This window comes from Hippocampus zosterae, chromosome 16 (genome assembly GCF_025434085.1).
Source record: "Hippocampus zosterae strain Florida chromosome 16, ASM2543408v3, whole genome shotgun sequence".
Lineage (NCBI taxonomy): Eukaryota > Metazoa > Chordata > Actinopteri > Syngnathiformes > Syngnathidae > Hippocampus > Hippocampus zosterae.
In genome coordinates this window covers 10,097,415-10,116,948 of record NC_067466.1, presented here as the reverse complement: position 1 = coordinate 10,116,948, position 19,534 = coordinate 10,097,415, and the positions used below count along the sequence as shown (strand labels likewise).

General features: G+C 41.9%; 1 protein-coding gene across 3 annotated transcripts in view; it reads left to right on the top strand.

Moving 5' to 3' along the window:
* Nucleotides 1–787: 787 nt before the first annotated feature.
* LOC127587851 (seizure protein 6 homolog) overlaps nt 788–19,534 on the top strand; it is a 75,665-nt gene continuing 56,918 nt past the window's right edge. For all 3 annotated transcript variants that reach the window (XR_007958887.1, XM_052046319.1, XM_052046318.1), the window contains exon 1: nt 788–1,210. Coding sequence is in view for 2 of the 3 variants with exons in the window: in XM_052046319.1 (XP_051902279.1) it covers nt 1,123–1,210 (88 nt within the window). In the remaining variant the exon portion in view is untranslated. The remainder of the gene's footprint in view (nt 1,211–19,534) is intronic.

The following is a 19,534-nucleotide window of genomic DNA, read 5'->3' as shown; positions in this document are numbered from 1 at the left end:
CATTGCTATCTCAGTCCCCAGACCCCAACCCCACTGGAAATCTGTGCTAAAAAAAAGACTGCAGAGGAGGGGACCGAGGTCACTGGATGATTTATAGAGACAACGCAAAGTCTTTTATGATATAGAAAAACACATTTATTCAAAGCTAAAAAAAAAAAACATTCAGGAGGGCTGCCAATAATTATGGAGGAAGCTGTAAACATAGTGTATATATGTAGACTACTTATTCACATTGTACACTCTATACATACACATGCTTATAGATATCTAGTATATGCATACACTCATACATATCTATGAATATTTTAACCCTTGTATTGACACACACAGATCATTTTATTCCACTCTACTTGACACATACTTAATAGGATTCGCTTTTTTTCCCCCATGTTTCAATTGTAAAATGTTGCGTTGCGATATGTATGAAGCACTCTGTGATTTAGCGAAGTGAAAAGCGCGATGAGAAAAACAAAGAAAAAAATAACCCTCAAAATTGCCAATGTCAAATTGCCTGCCTCGCTAAAAGCTAAATTGAACCGAACCCTGTTCTTCCCATGTCACTTCCCTGCTGTTGACTATTTTATTGTCAAGGGTGACTGGCGAAAAAAAAAGGGGGGGGGTCGTTAAAAGAGCCATTAAAAGAATCAAACTTGCTTGGATGTCATTAGGTCGTGCAGCCGCGTGTTCCTAATGTTGTGTCCAGCAGGTGTCACGTGACACAAATGCTCGATGAAGCCCCTTTTCCCCCCCTCCCCAACCCTCACAAACTCCGCCGAGGTTGTTCCGTGTTCTGACGCTAGGAGTGGGAGCTGTCCTCGGTGCTGACGACTCGCTCTGCCGTCTTCGTCCAATGTGCCTCCAGCTCGCACAGCCAAAATCCGCTTACAGAGCGTCCGAGTCAAACCAAGACCTACGCGTTTCACTTGATTACTATCGCCTGTCCTCTCAACTGCGAATTCGGCCAAGTCAATCGGCGAAAAAGCATCAAGGATTCAACTTTGCGTTTTAACGGACGTTCAAATCTCACGGTTTGCTTTCCCTCCCTCCCCCCTGTGGTTTTTTTTTCGCTTCTCCGACACAAGGACGTTATTTTGCAGCCGCGCGACCTCGATTTAAGAAGAGATGAATTGCACGAGACGAGCTTGTGCGTTGACGAGCATGCTGGCCGTGTGGCTTCTCGCAGCTGCGGTGGCCGAGAGCCACGGGCGAGGTAAGAACTTGCGTGCACTTTGTTTTCGGTCGGGAGTGCGTTTGTCAAACAAAACAAAGCCGGGGTTCAAGGTGCTGAGGTCCACAACGGAGCGGTGTCTTTGGTGTCTATTTAAGCTTTTGATTTGACAATAGCGCCTGGGGAAAAAAAACCTTCTTAACAAAACAACATTTTTGCGTTAGAAAATGTGGAAACCAAGAAAAGCAGATGAAAGTAAATTATAAAACAAGGGGTAGCTAAACCTCTGTTTTAAAGTCATCACCTGAAAGATCTGCAAATTTAATGGATTATCATGAATACAGATTACATTTGAAAAAAAACTATAGAAAACGTCAACTATTGTGTAAACTAAGAAAAGATCTGAATAAATAAAACCAAATTACACTGAGTGGGGGAGTCTCAACCTGTGTTTAAAATTCATTCAATGACTTACTCCGCAAACTTAGTGGCTCATCAAAAATGGATCTCGAGTTATCAGGTGTACAGATGAAAGCAATGGGACCAAACAGAATCGAACAATATAATCCAATGCAAAACATGCAGATCCATTCGACTTTTTTCATTTAAACCTTTACACGTAATGAATGAGTATCAGCGTTGCGCAAATGCTGATTGTTAAAGGATGATAAACTCTGAAAGTGTACAAGGAAAAAAACAAGCAGTATATTACTCATCCCAAATTGATCTTTATAAAGCCCTGGGGTGAAATGCGCTTGTTCTTTCCTGTCCATCAAAACACACCGAGACTATTTAGTAAAGCATAACACACCGAGAAACTCATTTTAATTGGCCACAAATCAATCAAACAGGCTATTGTGTTCAACCTTGCAATGTGATCAATTCGACATGGGGGTGCTGCATGAGTTGATTGGAGTAAAAAAGAAAAAAAAAAAGAAGAAAAAAAAAACGAGCCAGAGAGCGATTTATTTGGCCGCTGAGGTCCGCGTGACAGACGGTGTTCAGTAATAAGACTCTAATCCTCAGGAATTGCTGAAGATTATTGACCAAGCTGTTTGACACAGTTGAGTGCTTGTGGGAAGTGGCGATGGATTCATGCACAGCGGCCTTGTCCTAATTATTTTTGTATTGTGCTATCCGCCTTGCCTTCATCTTTACCACCTGCGCTCCTTTTAAAATGACTCCTCAGCTTCACAAGTTTGAAATCAACACAACATGATGAATGCCATCAGATCTGACTGACTGTTCGGTACTCTCACTTTAACATTGGGGTGGAGAGGAACTCTTTGAGAATGGGATGATAGAAACACCTCTACCGCAGGGGTGCAGGCTACAATAATAATGAACATATGGTTAAATTAACACCTCTGACAGTGATTTTGTGATCTTTGCAAAAGCGGACTCCCGTAATGGATCTCTTTCGATGGTGCATTTTAAATGGTGGGTGTTTTAGTGTTGCTTTCTGACACCTTGTTCATGCTAAAAACGGGAAAAGGCAAAACAGGTCCAAAACTAAACAATGTAAGAGCTGTGAAAATGAATTGCCTATTACATTGGCCCTATCTCAGCCCATCTAAAATGAGGTGCGATTCGAGCGCAGCGCCTGCCACAATATATTATAGCTTCAACAAAAAACAAAATGCCCACTGATTGAATATCAGGTTGAGGAAATGATCCCTATTCCGCTACCAGAGTTCCCACACTAGAAATGTGCAAATCCAATCATTTGTGGTATTGCCCTTAGCATGACATTTTCTATTTGTGAAATGTTTGATTGAGTCAACACTAATACAGAGTGCGCGATGGACGTTAAGGAAGACGTCGGAATAATTGAGTGTTTTCCAGCCCCGGGAACACACCTGCGCCGTGTGTTCAGCGCTCAAAACTCCAGGGAGAAGGAAAATGCAGGGAACGACTATTTTTAGCGCAAAAATAAAATTTTACAGCTTCCATTAGTGAATTTTGCTGCTTAGCCAGCAGAAGCTCACTCATAGTTTTTCAATTTTTAATCACTGAGGTTTCCATGTTGAAAGAAGGTAAAATTGTGTGCATGCTCAATCTTGTGATGCTGCCCCCTGGTCAATTTGCGACCTTGCAGGGACCCCCATGCAGCCATTCAACTGCATTGAGAAACCACACGACACGTTTGTTCGCCAGTGTGAGTTGCGTACATCATCAGCGGCTGGAATTTGAGAAAATTGGAGTTGATTATTTTCAGGAACAAAAGCGTCTTCTTTAATAGGATGCTACTGTCATTGTGATGCGAGACTGCAAAATAAGGTTGCTTTTCTATTTTCTTTCCCATCAAAGCTGTATTCTATTGTTGATAAGACTGACTTTTGTTGCTCAGGCTTTATTTCAGTCTTTGATGAATAGTGGCACCGGATAAATTAATATTACCCGTTTGTATCGATGTATTTGGTCAAAAGATTTCATTAACTTGCATTGTGTGTGCAATATATAAAGCAAATGACGATGCTTTCGATTCGTATTCCTTTGTTCATTTGTGTGCTTCGCTTCGGCTTGTTGTTGTTCAAAGTCACGACATCGCATTTTTATTGTCAATGCAGACAGAAGAGGATGGTCATCGAAAACATTTTTGTCCTTGATTGCTTTGCCTCGATCACTTAATGAGCTTGATAAATGAGCCTCTCCGTGACGGCATTGCAGGCACAATAATTAGTTGGAAACTTTTTGCAAAGTGCGACATCTGCTTCACTCGGAATCTGCCTCATACTCTTGCCATTTTTAAAAGTAAAATTTTGATTCCTAGACATTGACAGAATTGCATTTGGGATCAGGAGTGGGCAATTTATTGAGAAAGTTGGAAATTGGGATGAGGGCGATTCTCCGATGAGATGTTGAGCTACACTGCCAGGCAAGATAAATATCACTGTTTTGGACATTTTTACACAATTACAATATTTAAAAGAAGGATTACAGCAGTACTGGATTAAAGAAGATGCCAATTCATATAATCATGTCTTGTTAAACCTCAATCGACATTGTTTTTGCGTCATTGACTTCGATGAGATTTATTTAGGCCTGCAAAGCCACTTTTAGAGTTTTATAAAGGTTAACGACATTCAGCCAGGGCTATAAAAGGTGTCGATACATTATTGCTTCCAGTTAACAATGATCAGCAGTGTGCTGGGAGTCAGAGTCAGGAATGCTTTATCTATCCTAAAGCTCATGGAATGAGTTATGACCAGTTGACAGAGTGCTCCTTGACATCCCACTCAAGGTATGAAAAAAAAAATGTCTGCAAGATGGAGGTCTGTAATTCACATGCTAAGAATAACTTCGGTCTTAGTTTCAGGGCAGAAATAATTTCCTCACGCCGGAGGAGGCATGAGTAGACTGACAGGGATTCTTCATTACTTGGCCATATTTAAAAGAGAGGTTTGATCCGTTTTTTTTTCCAGGGTACCTCCTACACAGTAATTTACTTTTCAATCACTGCGCTAAATACAACTGAAGAGTGGCGAATGTGTATTTCTTAAGTGACAAATCAATCGCCCAAGCTGATCTTTGAATTTGCTTTATTGTTCACTCAAAGCTGAAAATGTCAAGTAGAAACTTGAGGTGTCCTGGCTAGTCCACCGATATCCAGAACATCCGGAAGTGTAATGGTTATTTCTTTTTTAAATTCCCTTTATCACAAGCGGGCAACCCACACAATGACTTTGAAGCAGTTATTTTATTTTGAAGGTCACATATGCACTTCATATTCCTTTTCAGTATTTCGTGAAGGTATTTCACATCGATCAACAGGCTTTGCGACGAACCGAATGTACTAATGAGTCTCAATAAGGAGTTTTTCATTTTCTGGCATTTTAGAGGGACGGCTCACGCTCCGAAATGTTCGTCAAATGCGCCGATGTATGGTAGATAATACAAGATAATTCTTCCCTGGGATGAATGGTTGCTTGAAGCGGCACCCCCAGTAATTCGAGGGGAGGTAATGGATATCACGCAACACCTGTTTGTTGGATTGCTGGTGATTAACTTCATCAAGGCCTATTCAGCATCTGTGTGCTGCCATAATTAGTTCAATTTTACCAAGCCCTGTCACTTCTAAATGAGAGTCATTAGGCCAGTAAGCCCCCTTCCGCACGCTCCAAAGCTACAGTGCACGCCTTCCTCGGCCCCTTTCTGTGCCCGTCTCCGTCTTTTTCACCGCCTCCTAGGTGGAGCTCACAGCTTGGCTGAATGCAACTCATTTTCATCTCTTCATGTGCAAATTTCTCTCTCGCTCCACCAGAATGTTGCATGCATTCTAATTTGAGTAGTCGCCTCATGTATCGCTCCCTCAAAAGTGGGAAGGTTTTATCCGTCAAATAGCAAAGAATGTTTTTGGATCTCGTGGTGGAAAGAGTACATCACAGCGAGATTAACCTCGGTGATCTCACCGCTCTGTTTTATGATGCTGGGGGGAGGGGGTGACTGCGCGTAGACGGTTGTTAATATTCAAAATGATATATTTTTCTTCTTTGTACAGTTCGAAGCAAAGATATTTTGAACACGACATAAAACTGTGCTGAAGTGTAGACTTGATCACTTTTTAACTTCACGTGGGAGTAAATGTTCAAGTCAGTTGCTTGAGATCAATCCAAGAGAGCTCGCTTGTCATCTACTCAAGACAAACGTGAAGGCAGTAAAACTCTGATAAACGTTTGAAAACCTCTTGTCCTATCTGAAATACACCTGAACGTTTTCACTGAGTGTTCATTTTAATTTTAGCTTCACATTATTTCGCTATTAATTGAGATCAAATGATTCAAATATATGCGGTATATATGAATGATGGGCTGGGCGAGTACCCATACCAATTTATTTAAAGATATTGGGTACTCATGGAGCTTGCCGATACCAAACAATGATACCCATGACTACATTATTGAGGTGTTAATGAATGTAAATGCATTCTGATTTTTGATGGGGTGTGGGGTGGTAGGGTAGCACCAAAGAGGGTCTCACCCAGGGTGCCATTCAAACTCAGACTGCCTCTGCTCGGGTTGGCCATAATTTAAATTTTGATGATTTAATCCAAGAGGTCTTTATAATCACATGCTATATGTGCGTCTGTATTTTTATATGGACATGCTGTGTGTGCTGTAAGCAAAATATTAGGTAGACATTTGCATTTGTGTGATGACCCACTCTTTGACTTCCAGTTTAAAATGTTGGCACCAATTATATGACAGCTGCAAGGCGCGGCCCAAGGCAGAGAGAAAACGGCTGTGCACATTTTCCTTTTGGTCCTTATTCGTTCATGTTCCGTGGCTTTTTCCGCGCGATGAACTATTCACCAAAAATTAGCACTGACTTTGAAAATCTGAATAGTTGTGGCAGAACCGCAATGTGACGCCGTCACTGAACGCGGAACCAATCCCATGCTGCCCGCACACAAGATAGACGAGTGTACCACACAACATCGTGTATATTTATATACCGTATTTTCCGCACTAAAAAGCGCACCTAAAAGCCTTCCATTTTCTTAAAAGCTCACAGCGCGCCTCAAAATCTGATAACATCTGATTGTTCTTTTGGCATTTCCTTGTGCGCAGCTCCATCTAGTGGATGCATTGTATAGTGCGTTTTATAATGCGGTGCATCCAATATATGAAAAAGAAGAAATAGACAATCCGTTGAAGCTGCGCCTCATAATCCAGTACGCCTTTTAGTCTGGAAAATACGGTATATATTTTCTCTCTTTTTGGGCATTTCAGCTTGGCAACAAACTATCATCCATCCATCCATAACACCACTTATCCTGAGGAGGGTCGCGGGAAGTTGCTGAAGCCTATCCCAGCTGACTTCCGGCGAAAGGCAGACTAAACCTTGAGCTGGTCACCAGTTAGTCACACGGCATATATCGAGAAGAACAACCTCGCGCACCCACATTCACACTGTCACTGAATGGGGAACCGATCCCATGCTGCCCGCACACAAGTCAGGCGGGTGTACCACTACACCATCAGTGACTGGAGTGTATTCTATAATCTATAAATCTTGATTCTAATGATGATAATGATCGCTTGACGCTGGTGTGGAACCCATTGTAGAGGGAACAAACTGGCTTCTCCCCAAAAGCATTTCCTTCCCTGTTTGTATAATCAGTCTCACAGATTGGATGGGCCTCAAATGGGCTCCAGATAATTATGTGAGAGACTTCTGCAAGAGCCAATCATTTGACTCAGCGCAATCATCTCCTGAGTTACTGCAAAAAAATAAGTACGGAAAAAAAAATGGAATTGGCAGCTCGGTGGGTTGCACATCTGACTCACAGTCAAGGCGTTTTGGCAGCGCATCTCAACGTAGGTCCTTCAAAGTGGAGTGTGCAGATACTCCCCATGCTTCTGTTGGTTTTATCATGGTCTGACATTTTCGCTCGACACTCCAAAAAAAAAATGCATCTCGGGTCAAATGAAGCCCTTAAATTGTCCGTTGGTGTCAATGTGGGTGTGAATTACTGTGTGTCTACATGTCAATCAGTCCTCGGTGTTGACTGCCTTTGGTTCATATTCATTTGGGACATGCTCCATCCACCGGCAACCCAAATGAGGACAAGCAGTAAATAAATCGATTGAATTTGAAGCAAGGCCACTCTTGGTTCATGTATGATGTTTCTCTTCCAAAACAAAGAGCATAGTGGAGCAGGACCTCCTGCAGGGAGCGTAATGGACTCAGAATGTGGTTGGCCACATCGGGAGGGTACACACGTTTCAAATAATGCTATTTCGTGGAAAAATAACAACAGGTCTAAATGAAGAGATCTCTGCCACTTTGTCAAGGCAGCACACATCAGCACCGTTGGCCTGGCACCCAATCGATGTCCGGCCACAAAAAAAAAAAAAGGAGAAAGTGGTCACCCTACCCCAGACCGAGGTTGCTTTGCGCACCTTTCACGCTCAGCCTGTCTGTGAACACACATCTCTAATCTGGACTGGCGTGCTTTGTGGCAGCAATGGGGATGCCTCTCTGAAACGATTAGGCTTGGGGACAGCGCCTGCACTCATCCCCTCTTCTCGATGCCAGATTCCATCTCGAAAGCATTTCATCTGTGGCGGCGGGAAGGCGCATGTGGGGTGGCGCAGCACTGTGTAGAAAGCAGCAGGTAATAGGCTGTGTAATGTGTTTGGGGGAGTAGTTTTAGTATTCACAGTTAGTCCTGACCTCTGGCGGGTGGTGCCACCCCCGCAGTAATTTCCTCTGAAAAGATGTAATTGAATTCATCGGGACGAGTAAACATATTATAAGTAGAAGAGAAAGATAACAGTGTTGCGGATAGATCAAGGAAGGGAATTGTAGCGCCAGGGGTAATTGAAAACGGTTAAGACAAACAAGAGAAGGAAAGTGTGCGCGGTCGGAAGAAACTTTTAATATAAACATTTTTTTCCCCTGTTCTCCACTCGGTCCCCTCATATTTGTTCTATTTGTTCACCAGATATACTGGTGAGGTATTACTTTGGTAAAATTGCAAGCCATTTTACAACAGTCTGAGATCATCCAATTTTTTAATGATCCCAAACAGACAAAATCAACAGCACACGTTTGCCCTTTTGATGAAATAGTGTATCTTTTATTTTCGTCATACAATACAATACAATACATGTTGATTTATATAGCGCTTTCACAACAGCGGCAGCTGTAACAAAGCGCTTTACAAAACAGTTAACATAAGGTAAAATAATAAACACAACACATAACATAAAACACAGACAGTCGTGCAGTCCTAACCACTTTTCCGTCACACGCTTTGTTGTTTGAAGCGATTTGAGATGAAGGAGGAGAGAATCAAAGTGTCCTTTAACCAGTGGATCAGAGACGTCATGCTCAAAATGTGCACACGTCGGCTACAAGCTAAGTTTCAAAGTCAACAAGAAGCTGTAGCATCCATTGACGAAAAAAGAGATTGGTTCACTTCTCCTGTCCCAATGAAATCCATTTCAATTCCAAGCGGCGACTCACGGTTCCAAATATGCATCTGCGCTCTTCGCGAACGCTCCTCTCTCCTCATCCTCAACTTCAGCGGCCATCCATCCAGCCGCACCAACGCCAACTGTCCAACAGCGCTGACATAGCCACTGAACAAATCGGGGTTGTGAAAAATGTCATGGGGAAATGATATGACCCAATCATCTTACATAATTGTTTGAAACCAGGAAGTAAGTACCTAACGTGGACAAAGACTCAAAAACGAAAAGCTCTATTTTCTTTGACACATTTGAAGGAATTTATTTTTTTCAGTCACGAACACGAATGGCACAGAATCCAAAACGGTTTGGCCCTTTTGTCTGTCATCCTCCGTGAACCAGGAAGTCACTTGTTCATACAAAATGACAATAAGTGTGTTTACTTTGTGCGTTAAATGTTGGAGACAGAATATTACCAGAATGTATTGGAGAGGCCATTGTGATGAAAGGCACTGTAGGTACAGATTGTCATAAATCGGTTTCAGTCCACTGCTCCATCAGATGTTTTTAATACACACAAAACCCACAGAGTAGTCAGGCTGCAATGTCTTTTGAGTCTTTCTTTGGTGTGATGTATTGAAATGAGGTCCCCTGGGACCCTTTTGTATAATTCAAAGGTTCTAACATCGACCCCCATCTTGAAAACTATCGAACATTGCCACTCCGAGTAACCGCTGCCTGACCAGGCAATTGTCTGTCGAGTCACAAGTGAGACCTGTGCCTCTTCAGGTGATTGAAAGCTGGCTCACTGTCATGGTGTCCATCTGTCAGAGTGGCAAGATGCCTTTGAAGAAAAATTCATGGTTAAAGAATGGATTACCGAGGAAGGGAACAGCTGCAACGCAGGTGGACCAAAGCGCTTACTGCGAGGCGGGATCTTTTTTGTGATAACACTAACGTGACGTTTCTCTGAAGCTATGTGCATAAAAAAACACCTCACTAATTTGCTATGGAACAATTGCTTTCACAACAATACTTATTTTTTAATGACACGGTCACAGAGGTAGATGATGTAGATTAACCTATACCGATTACATCATGACATTAACTCATTTACTCCCAAAACCGTTTTTAAACTTCTTTTCAGACTTGGTCCAGAATTGGTACTGAATGAGTTAATATGGTGTGCGCTTGTATTTGTGTCCCTGTTCTTTTTACATCGCGGCTTCTCGAGGAAACAAAGGCTGACATATAAGGGTAGATGTGGCAAATAACACCCAATAGTTGCTGAATTTTGGATTAACCTCAGTCGCCACAATGGGAGCCGGGTTACACATGTGGCATGGGATATTTTCTCTGGGTACTCCAGATTCTTCCCGTATGAACTGTTAGGTTAATTGAAGAGTCTAAATTGCCCCTAGGTGTGAGTGTGAATGGTTTTTCGTCTGTGTGCCCTGCGATTGGCTGGCAACCAGTTCAGGGTGTACCCCGCCTGCTGCCTGAAGACGGCTGGCATCGGCTCCAACATGGCCACAGCACAATGAGCTGAATACTTATCGACTAGTGATATTGGTTATAATCAAGAAAATAACAGCTCAATACCAGCTCCTAAATTAAACTCTTAGGACATGTTTTTTGTTGTCGTCAAACAAATTTATCTTGAGAGGAACCGAAGAAAGGAGGGCAGTAGATAATGTAAATTTTTTTTCATGGCTTTATATTCATCTGAAATGTTTATTACATTTTGGAATGTACTACTGTCAAATATTAAAACAACTCTGAATGTAACGTGCATGTGCAATTTTAATTCATGACATGACCCATTTCCAACAAATCCTTCAGGACATTTGTGAGTATATTTGGACAATTCACTATAATCACTACATTTTGAAACAGAGGTCAAAATGTGCAGCTGCGCTTGCTTTTCGACTTCACATAACAGGCTGCCAATGCGCTTTCATGTGAACGGATTTTGTTGAAATGGTTTTGTGTGCGAACGCACATTTTCTGACCCCAGAGTGGGAAAGACATAAATTGTGGTGACCGAAATGCTAAAATAAAATGTTTACTGCCGTAAAATTCTCCAGTTCCTCCCTTTAAAAAGGTCATCTCGGCTCCTCTGCAAAAAAGATATACCCTCGGAAAGTGAAGTTGATGTGCTAATTATTGTATAACATTTCAAATCCCTGTTTGACTTATTTAACCCAGAATTCAGCAGCTTGCCAGGAGGAGCAGTTGATCAAGCCTTGCTTTGTGTGTGTGTGTGCTGGGATTACATCTGAATTATAAAGGCAAACAGATGAAAAAGGATTGTGACAGTAAGAGCCGATTCTTGCCAAGGACACGGCCTTTCGCGCAGCATGGGCACAGTAAACTGAGACTAGGACAAATGTTTTATCACCATTTAATACTCCCTCGTGTGATTCTGCTAACAGCAAACTTTAAAGGTCACACTTCAAATAGAGGCAGGACGGTTGAACTCAGAATCGAATTGGAGACGTTTCGACAATATAATGCACAAACCATGTTGTAAAAGAAAATGAACTACGCAAATGATTCAGACGTAAATTTGTTCCGCTTGTTCATTTAACGAGACACACGTTCACTCACATGCTGAAAAGGAAATGCAGGACAGGTGTTAGCATTTCCATAAAATGTAGGGAGTAATGATGAGTGTGTTGTTGTGACTTTTGGCTTGTTCCATTAGGGGTCGCCACAGCAAGTCACTCATATGATTTGTTTGGCACCGTTTTTACACCAGATGCCCTTCCTGACACAACCGAACCTTTTTTTTTTTTTTTAAATATTGGCCAGGAAGTAAACCTGCACCGTCTGCCTCCAAGTCAGCAGCCTGTGGCACTTCATTACTAGCGCAACGATAGGTTTGTTGTCGTGCTGTTTTGCTTATGAGCAGTGATGGGAGTAACATTATAAATAAACTGTGTTACTAACTCTGTGTCACGGATTGTGTGTTAAAAGAGTAGAGGACCCCAAAAGAGCAGGGAGGCAGGGAGCAGTAGAGTCGATTGAGCAAAATGTATTCAACAAAAATGCATACAGAAGAACACTGGGGAAAAAAAAACTCATTGAAGTACTTGAATAAATTCCTGAAAACCACAAGGAACCAAAGTAACAAAATAACCTATGACAGAAACTAAACATGACAGGAGCACACAGACACTCAGTGTCACAATGACCCACATTGACTGACAGAACCCAGGGAACTAAATACAAGCAAAGTGACGAGACAACGAGAAACACCTGAACAAGACACAAACGGTTGAGGGAGCCGATTGGCTCAACACAAGGGACACAGATGACGAGAACAGGGGAACAAGTGCAGTCAAAGAGGGCACAAAACCAAATGTAACCTAAACAAAAACATAACGCTGTGTTGCTTTTTCAGTCATTCTAACGCGGCTGACAAGCAACAAGGTGCTTTACTTTATTTATTAGACTGTTGAAAATCTGCCCGGCAGACCAGTGATCCCTCGAAGCCAAGAGGCAGTTGATTTATTTATTTTTATTGCTCTTATTTATGAGGGGCACATGCCAACCGCATGATGAGTGGCTGAGGTCGTGTAAAATTTCATGTCCGAGTTAAGAGTCCGCGGGGGTTGGAGGGGTGGGGGTTTGACATGCTCGGGAGCAGGGATGGTTGCACAGTAGCACACTCCACGAGTAGACACTGGTGAGTGGTGAGGACCAAGGAAATGGCAAGCTCCAAATCTTCATGGAAAGCATCTTTCTTGAACTGAAAGCAATGGCGGCTTGTAAATGAGGCGGCAACCAACCACTTAAATGAATGACCATCAATAAGACAAAAAAAATATTAAATATCGTAATTATGTAATAATAATAATACAAATAATACAGCCTATTTTTGGGATCAGCAGGATAAATAAGGTACATTTAATATTTAAACAAAGTTTATCTCTGTTGTCTCATTTTATGACACACTTCCAGATTTGGACACTTAAATGTTTCACAGAGAACATTTGTGACCAACGCACCCCCCACACCCCCTTTTCTTTTGTATATTAATGGTTTTAAATTCAAGTCAAACAGAAGCAAGCAATTTAAGCGGATTATCCCCTTTTATTTCACAGTAAAAGATGAGCAGCACAATCACAGGACTTGATTTAGTAATGAGAGAAAAAAATGACGACTTAACAGCATGCAACCTTGGTGGAAAAGGGCAGAAATGAAACATGAAATTTCCTTTTTATATAGAGCACCACTACTGACAGCTTTTCACTCGTACTTTGACAAATTATTTCTTCCCACATGCTGAAATTTGGGGCGCACACATACTGTTGAATAAAAAGCTCCCCAAAACCCACACTGAGAAATGAGAACAACCTGGTCATGAAAGACGAAAAGAAAGTTTAGATTTTAACAAGATATTTTTTGTCAAACTTGACTGATTCAAGTTCTTGCCAGTTTTTTTTCCTTTTCATCTTAGACAACCTGTTCACCACTGTTTGATTTTGACCTTCTTCGAAAGGAAAAAAAGCACTACATGACACATATCGATCATTACAGAAATTTCACGCAGTGCAATAAAACCTACAGTGGGGATGAACACAGTGAATTCCTTGCTTTGAACATAGCGTCATTGCATCGCAGTTGTGTATTCACGGCAAGTTGTTTTCATAGAGACAGCAAGCCAAAAGATTTAGAGCTCCCCATTGTGGTATTTATGCGTGTTGAAAAGAAAAGAAAAGAAAAGAAATGAAAGAGAACACACGGCCATATCCATGGCTGGAGAAAAGGGTCCGACATGGAATGCAATGAATAACTCGTGTTATTAAACACACTTGGTGTTAGCTTGAGCCAGCATGGCCGCATCACTCGAGTATTTCAGTCCCACGTAGTCTTGTGTCCCACCTCTGCTTCTCCTCCATCTATTTTGTGTTTGGCGCAGATGTCAGCGGCTGTGATTGTACAGAAGCGGTGACGTTAACATCCCCTCATAGCGGATGACTATCGGTTGCTTCGCCGACAAGAATCGCAGCAGCTGACATCCCAGAATATCTGACACGCCTTATAATCTTTCGCAGCCCATCTTGGCTACAGTCTCTCAGTTGGATGTTCGACCAGCGCTCATTAGCTGTGATGGTTGATGGGACGAACGATTGTGTAGCTTTATCAATATGGTCATCACGGCATGTCAACGACAATATTACACAGCGCGTGATGTCTGCACGACACTACGTTGGTGAACAGTTTTTGGACAGGTGTGATACCGGTGTGGCCACCGTTTGCATATCTGATGTTGCTCACCGTGGTCCACTGAATGCTCAAGGAGTTTGTTTGAAAATCCTGAGACGCATGGAGAAATTAGAGGTTGTCTTTAATAGAACCGAATCATTCCAGTATAGAAGCTATGTATCGGATTGTCTTATTGGTGGGATACGCAATCATAATATTCCAACAAGAAACTCATAACACTTATAATCCCGCTGAATCAAACCAAATCAAATTTCTCCACTTTAAAAATAAACCGTTGTCGATTGGTATCTCGATGGGGTGCAATGCCAATCGAATTGTCTTTTTATTGGAGGGATGCAGACCTGCAATATACGTATTAGGCGGAGGGAGGCGGCATGGATTTTTATCACCGGTAAACCATCATATGGATTTAGTGTGGTTCTTCATTCGAATGAAACATTGCCACTGCTTTAATCCAAAATATCCCAGCGTCACTCTGAATATATATATTTTTAAATATTTCTTTCAAGTCTGAGTGATGCTTTCAAATCCAGGTTTGCACATTAAATACTCTGTCAGTCACAAGGCCCGATGTTTGTGTTGATGATGTCTGCCTGTCGAAGCAAGTTCTTCCAACAAGTCCTGTCGAAGTTTTAGCAAAGCGGCAAAAAGTAAAGAAATAAATATATCCATGCACCGCTTGGCTCCGGTGCAATTACCATCTGTAAATGAGGCACAGTGTGTCCCGTGAGCCGTTCGCAGGAGGTGTGGGTTGTTCACACATACATTGTGTAAACAAAACAGCAAAGGCCTATCTGGAAGGTGTGAGGCTGTTTACCTTTGTTGCCATGTGGATTGATGAGGTGGCTGAGGCAGAGGCAAAGGGGGCATGATGTGAATAGTTGGAGAATTACTGTGAAAGGAGGTGTTTCCCCCTCGGAGGCGGTTAACTGAGTTTGACAAAGCTGCTTCGGCTGAGAGACGGCGGGGACGATTGGTGGCTGAGATCCAGGAAACGGCGGCTGGATGCACGTTTAACGACGGGACGGAACAGAGCGCACAGGCGGCCGCGGAGGGACAGCTCACACTAAAATTGTCTCGAGCAACCTGTGCACAATGCGTGTTTTAATAGTGTGAGTACATCCGAGGTGTGTGTTGAGGAACCCTCACTCAAAACCCTGGAGAACCCATGGGGTCAAATTTGGCCCCTATAAATTCTGCTGCTCAAATGCTACCCTTAAATCCCGAAGGGTCAAATTTGGCCCTAATCCTAAATTAGGATTAAAGTTTTGAATATTTGAAAATACATATATTTTGGTGTTCAGTGAACATATAGCAGTCATTTAATGTAGAATTCATCATTTTTCAAAGAAGAAAAGGGTTTTATATCCCTCATCATGAAAGGGGAAACTTAAGCAGCTGTAATAATAACAATAACAATAATAAAATGTAAGTGTATGTAAATCTTAATGTGTATGTAATGTAGACACAAATTCAAATGCCACAGACTACGATTCAATGTCTACTGTGGTGCACCGTTTCGCTACTCTGCTATCTACTAGCTTTTCAGTGCTCACTGACGACTTCACGAAAGGTAGCGAGCGGTTTCAATGCACAATTCTACGGGACAATCTTGTTAGCCCAAAACAGGACGATTAAATTAAAAGGCAGGCAATCCCGGGCATTTAAAGTCTTCTAAAAGGGCTTTGTGTTGGGTTTGGAGTCACCTCCACACCTTGATGGCTCATGTGGCACCTTGGTAGCTCGCGGCTTCCCGATGTGAGATGACACCTTCTCGCATGACCATTGCTACATTATTATAAAAACCGACATTATTATTACCTTTGAAGGACTGTTGACTAACTTGGCAGAGTGAGGGGCTGTTTTTGTGTGCTCAAATGTGGTGACTTTACTCTAACCAATATAGATGTACTTTGGTGTAATAAAGTACTGGTACATGCGTTTTATCCGGACCAATACCAGTGACCTTTTATACAGACTCATTTGTCTTTTTATGCCACTGCGTGCTTGCCCCTCCCCCTAAAAAAACTACATAAATCCACAATCTTCGTTTATTTCTTGTTTTGTACTCCAGTAAAACCATGTTTTGGACCAAAAGATTTATCATGTAAATGCAACGATTGTATTCCGGGAAAATAAACAATTAACTGTTTCCATTGTAACGGGAGCTGGCAATTCTGAGCCGCTCTAAACGAGAAAAAACAAAAAACAAAAGATGTAGTGGTGCCATGACCCAAAATATTTGCAGGACAATGACAATACTTTGTCGAAAGAAGACCACAACGGTGATTTGGAATGGAGTGGGACAAAAGGATGGAACATGAAAAAGGGGTCAATGCACGAATCCAGCCGACAGACAGCTGCGTCATTACTGCAAATGGATCTCAAAAAGCACTTTTTCATATGTTTGCTCTTTGTCTCGGGCAAAGACAAACCCCGCCGTGCATCTGAAAGCTCAGCATCGAATAGAAAACAGATCAAAGGCTGTGCTGAGTCGCTGAGATGCTTTCGTTAGAGTCCCCGAACATCGAGGGAGGGTCGGAATGATGAGGAGGACAACAGAGGGCAAAGTTGATGTCTTTGTGTTCGTTGGGTATAATTAGCCTTCTTTCCTGGTAAATGTATGGGATCTGGAGATGCGACGGATGAGAAGACACGCATTCGTCAATATTGTCACAAACCCCGAAGCCCTTGCAGACAAGTAAGAGGGTTTGTTAAATGGGGTGTTCAAGTCCAGGCTAGAGAAACAAAGCGGGGTCCGCTTACTTTTCTGAATCTTTGAAATGTTTTTGTTGTTGTCGTAAAAATGAGACTCCACAACGTATATTGAAAAAATATATATTTTTGAATTGACTTAATTTTATTTGGTCAAGTGGTTGCACAAAAAAAAAAAAAAAAGTCTGGATCCAGATTGATTTTATTTATTTCATTTTTTGTGTGTGCAATCACTCAACCAATTAAAATTGAGCCAATTCAGCAGACCATTTTTTAGTGTCACCTACTTAAATATGCAAGCACCTTTTTTTGTGCAATAAACTTGTTGAGCCCCAGAAAAGCGGTTGGAAATAATTGACATGATATTGACAAAAAAACGTTCAGACCTTTGCAGCGTAATGGCACTGTACTATGTTCAGTTAATCATTAAGCATAATGCTGTCCTTCTTGGCCTTTATTTTAAACCTCCCCTGTGAGAGAGGCGTCTTAAATTAATTATGTTTGCCTAATGAATAATTAAGCCTGGGGAAAGATAATTTGGTGTTACGCAGCGAGCCAGGCCACTGTTGCATGTTGCTTTGCTTGCCTGCCTGATTTCACATCGGGAGTCTTGAAATTAGATTTAGCAAACAATTAGTCTCCTGGTTCGTCATCTACCGTGACTAAAATATCACTGTAGATTATTATCTTGACAAGTGTCAATACTGCACGTCGATTTTCTTATTTTTTCCCCCCCGCAATTATAATCTTGGATTGTTCTTGTGTCTATTTTGACACCGCTTGAATGAGAAAAATGGCACTGGCCCCGGCGGCATTGTCACAGAGAAAGTAGGAGTACTGTACTCACGACAGCGGACGTACGGAGGCATTAATAGTCTTTTGTCTGTGGAGGGGAGTCACTGACGACAGAGATTAATCTGCCACAGTAGACATGTAATTATCGGAGTCCTCCTTGAAGTGGAATTATCCATGTATTCTATGTATGTATTGTACCGGACTACCTTTTGAAAATATACATATGAAAAATAATTTGTTACAACTGCATTAATTTCTCCTGATTAACGTGCATCGTGTTTTTTTTTAAATCTGCATCCACGTTTTCAAAAAGTGAAATATCATCCGCATTGTAATTTGATGAATTGGAATTTCTTGTTTTCAGACACGTTTTTATTTATTTTTGGGAGTAAAGTGAGTCTCGCTTATTTGCTCACAGTTTCAGCTGTCAACACTCGAGTCTGCCTTAGAGCGGCTTTGTGTTGGGTTTGGAGTCACCTCCACACCTTGATGGCTCATGTGGCACCTTAGTAGCTCGCGGCTTCCCGATGTGAGATGACACCTTCTCGCATGACCATTGCTACATTATTATAAAAACCCACATTATTATTATCTTTGAAGGACTATTGACTAACTTGGGAGAGGGGCTCTTTTTGTGTGCTCAAATGTGGTGACTTTAGTCTAACCAATATAGATGTACTTTGGTGTAATAAAGTACTGGTACATGCGTTTTATCCGGACCAATACCAATGACAGTTTCAATTTCACTGGCCTCAGTGATTTATTAGGTCTATGTGTCACTCCCGGTGAAAGAGCGAAAGAGAGTGAGAGAGAGAGAGGCCAGACAGACAGACAGACAACGGACAGAGACAAAGACAGCCTGCCGCTTTCTCTGTCCTTGTCTTGTCATCTGCATCGCCACCCAACTCTTCGTCCCTCTCTGTTGCGAAAGGCGTGCCAAGAAATCATTGGCTCGTCTGAGAAAGGGCAAATCCTATTCGGCCCATTTAAATTCTCCTGAGCACATAGTGCTGACTATTCCAAACTAATTAATAGACATGTCATGAATAAAAACACTTTGATTATGAGAAGAGGTTGCCCTCTGCCTCCTTTTAGGCTTGTCATTAGTATGAGGACACATGTGGTGAATAGCCAGAGTGGTCGGAGCAGCAGCCAGGGACTGCCGCAGATGCCCTCGCCTTGATTATTTTTTTTTACTTCATGTTTTATTCAGCTCTTACTGCATGGACCCAATGCCGATGTCTCTGATTAGCCGTACCTGTAACAACGAGTGAGCCAGGGCAGCCGGGACCGGCAAAGCGAAACTCATTCAAAGAGAAGGATTCAAAGACTCGTGACCTCAAGGGCCTCGTCAAACGTACACACTCTATTACCAGCCACCTTGCGCTCCCCTCAATCAAAGTGACATACAGTGCATGTCCTCCTGAGTCCATCGACCAATCGCAATGAAGATTTATTTATGGTTGCCCCGAATTATCACTGGTGGTCCCAGGGTGTGTTTTGATTCGGATATATCAATTCATGCGCAGCAACTACGATGTCATGTTGTTCTTGACACGCTGCACAATGGCCTTTAAAGTAGCAGTAAAAACTTGCAGGAGACTAAGAAAAAAAAAGAATTTGAGCTTTGGTGCTCAAATGAGATTTTTCAGTGTCTATTTTCATGAATTTTTCATGTTATTTTTATCATTCAGTTCACTTG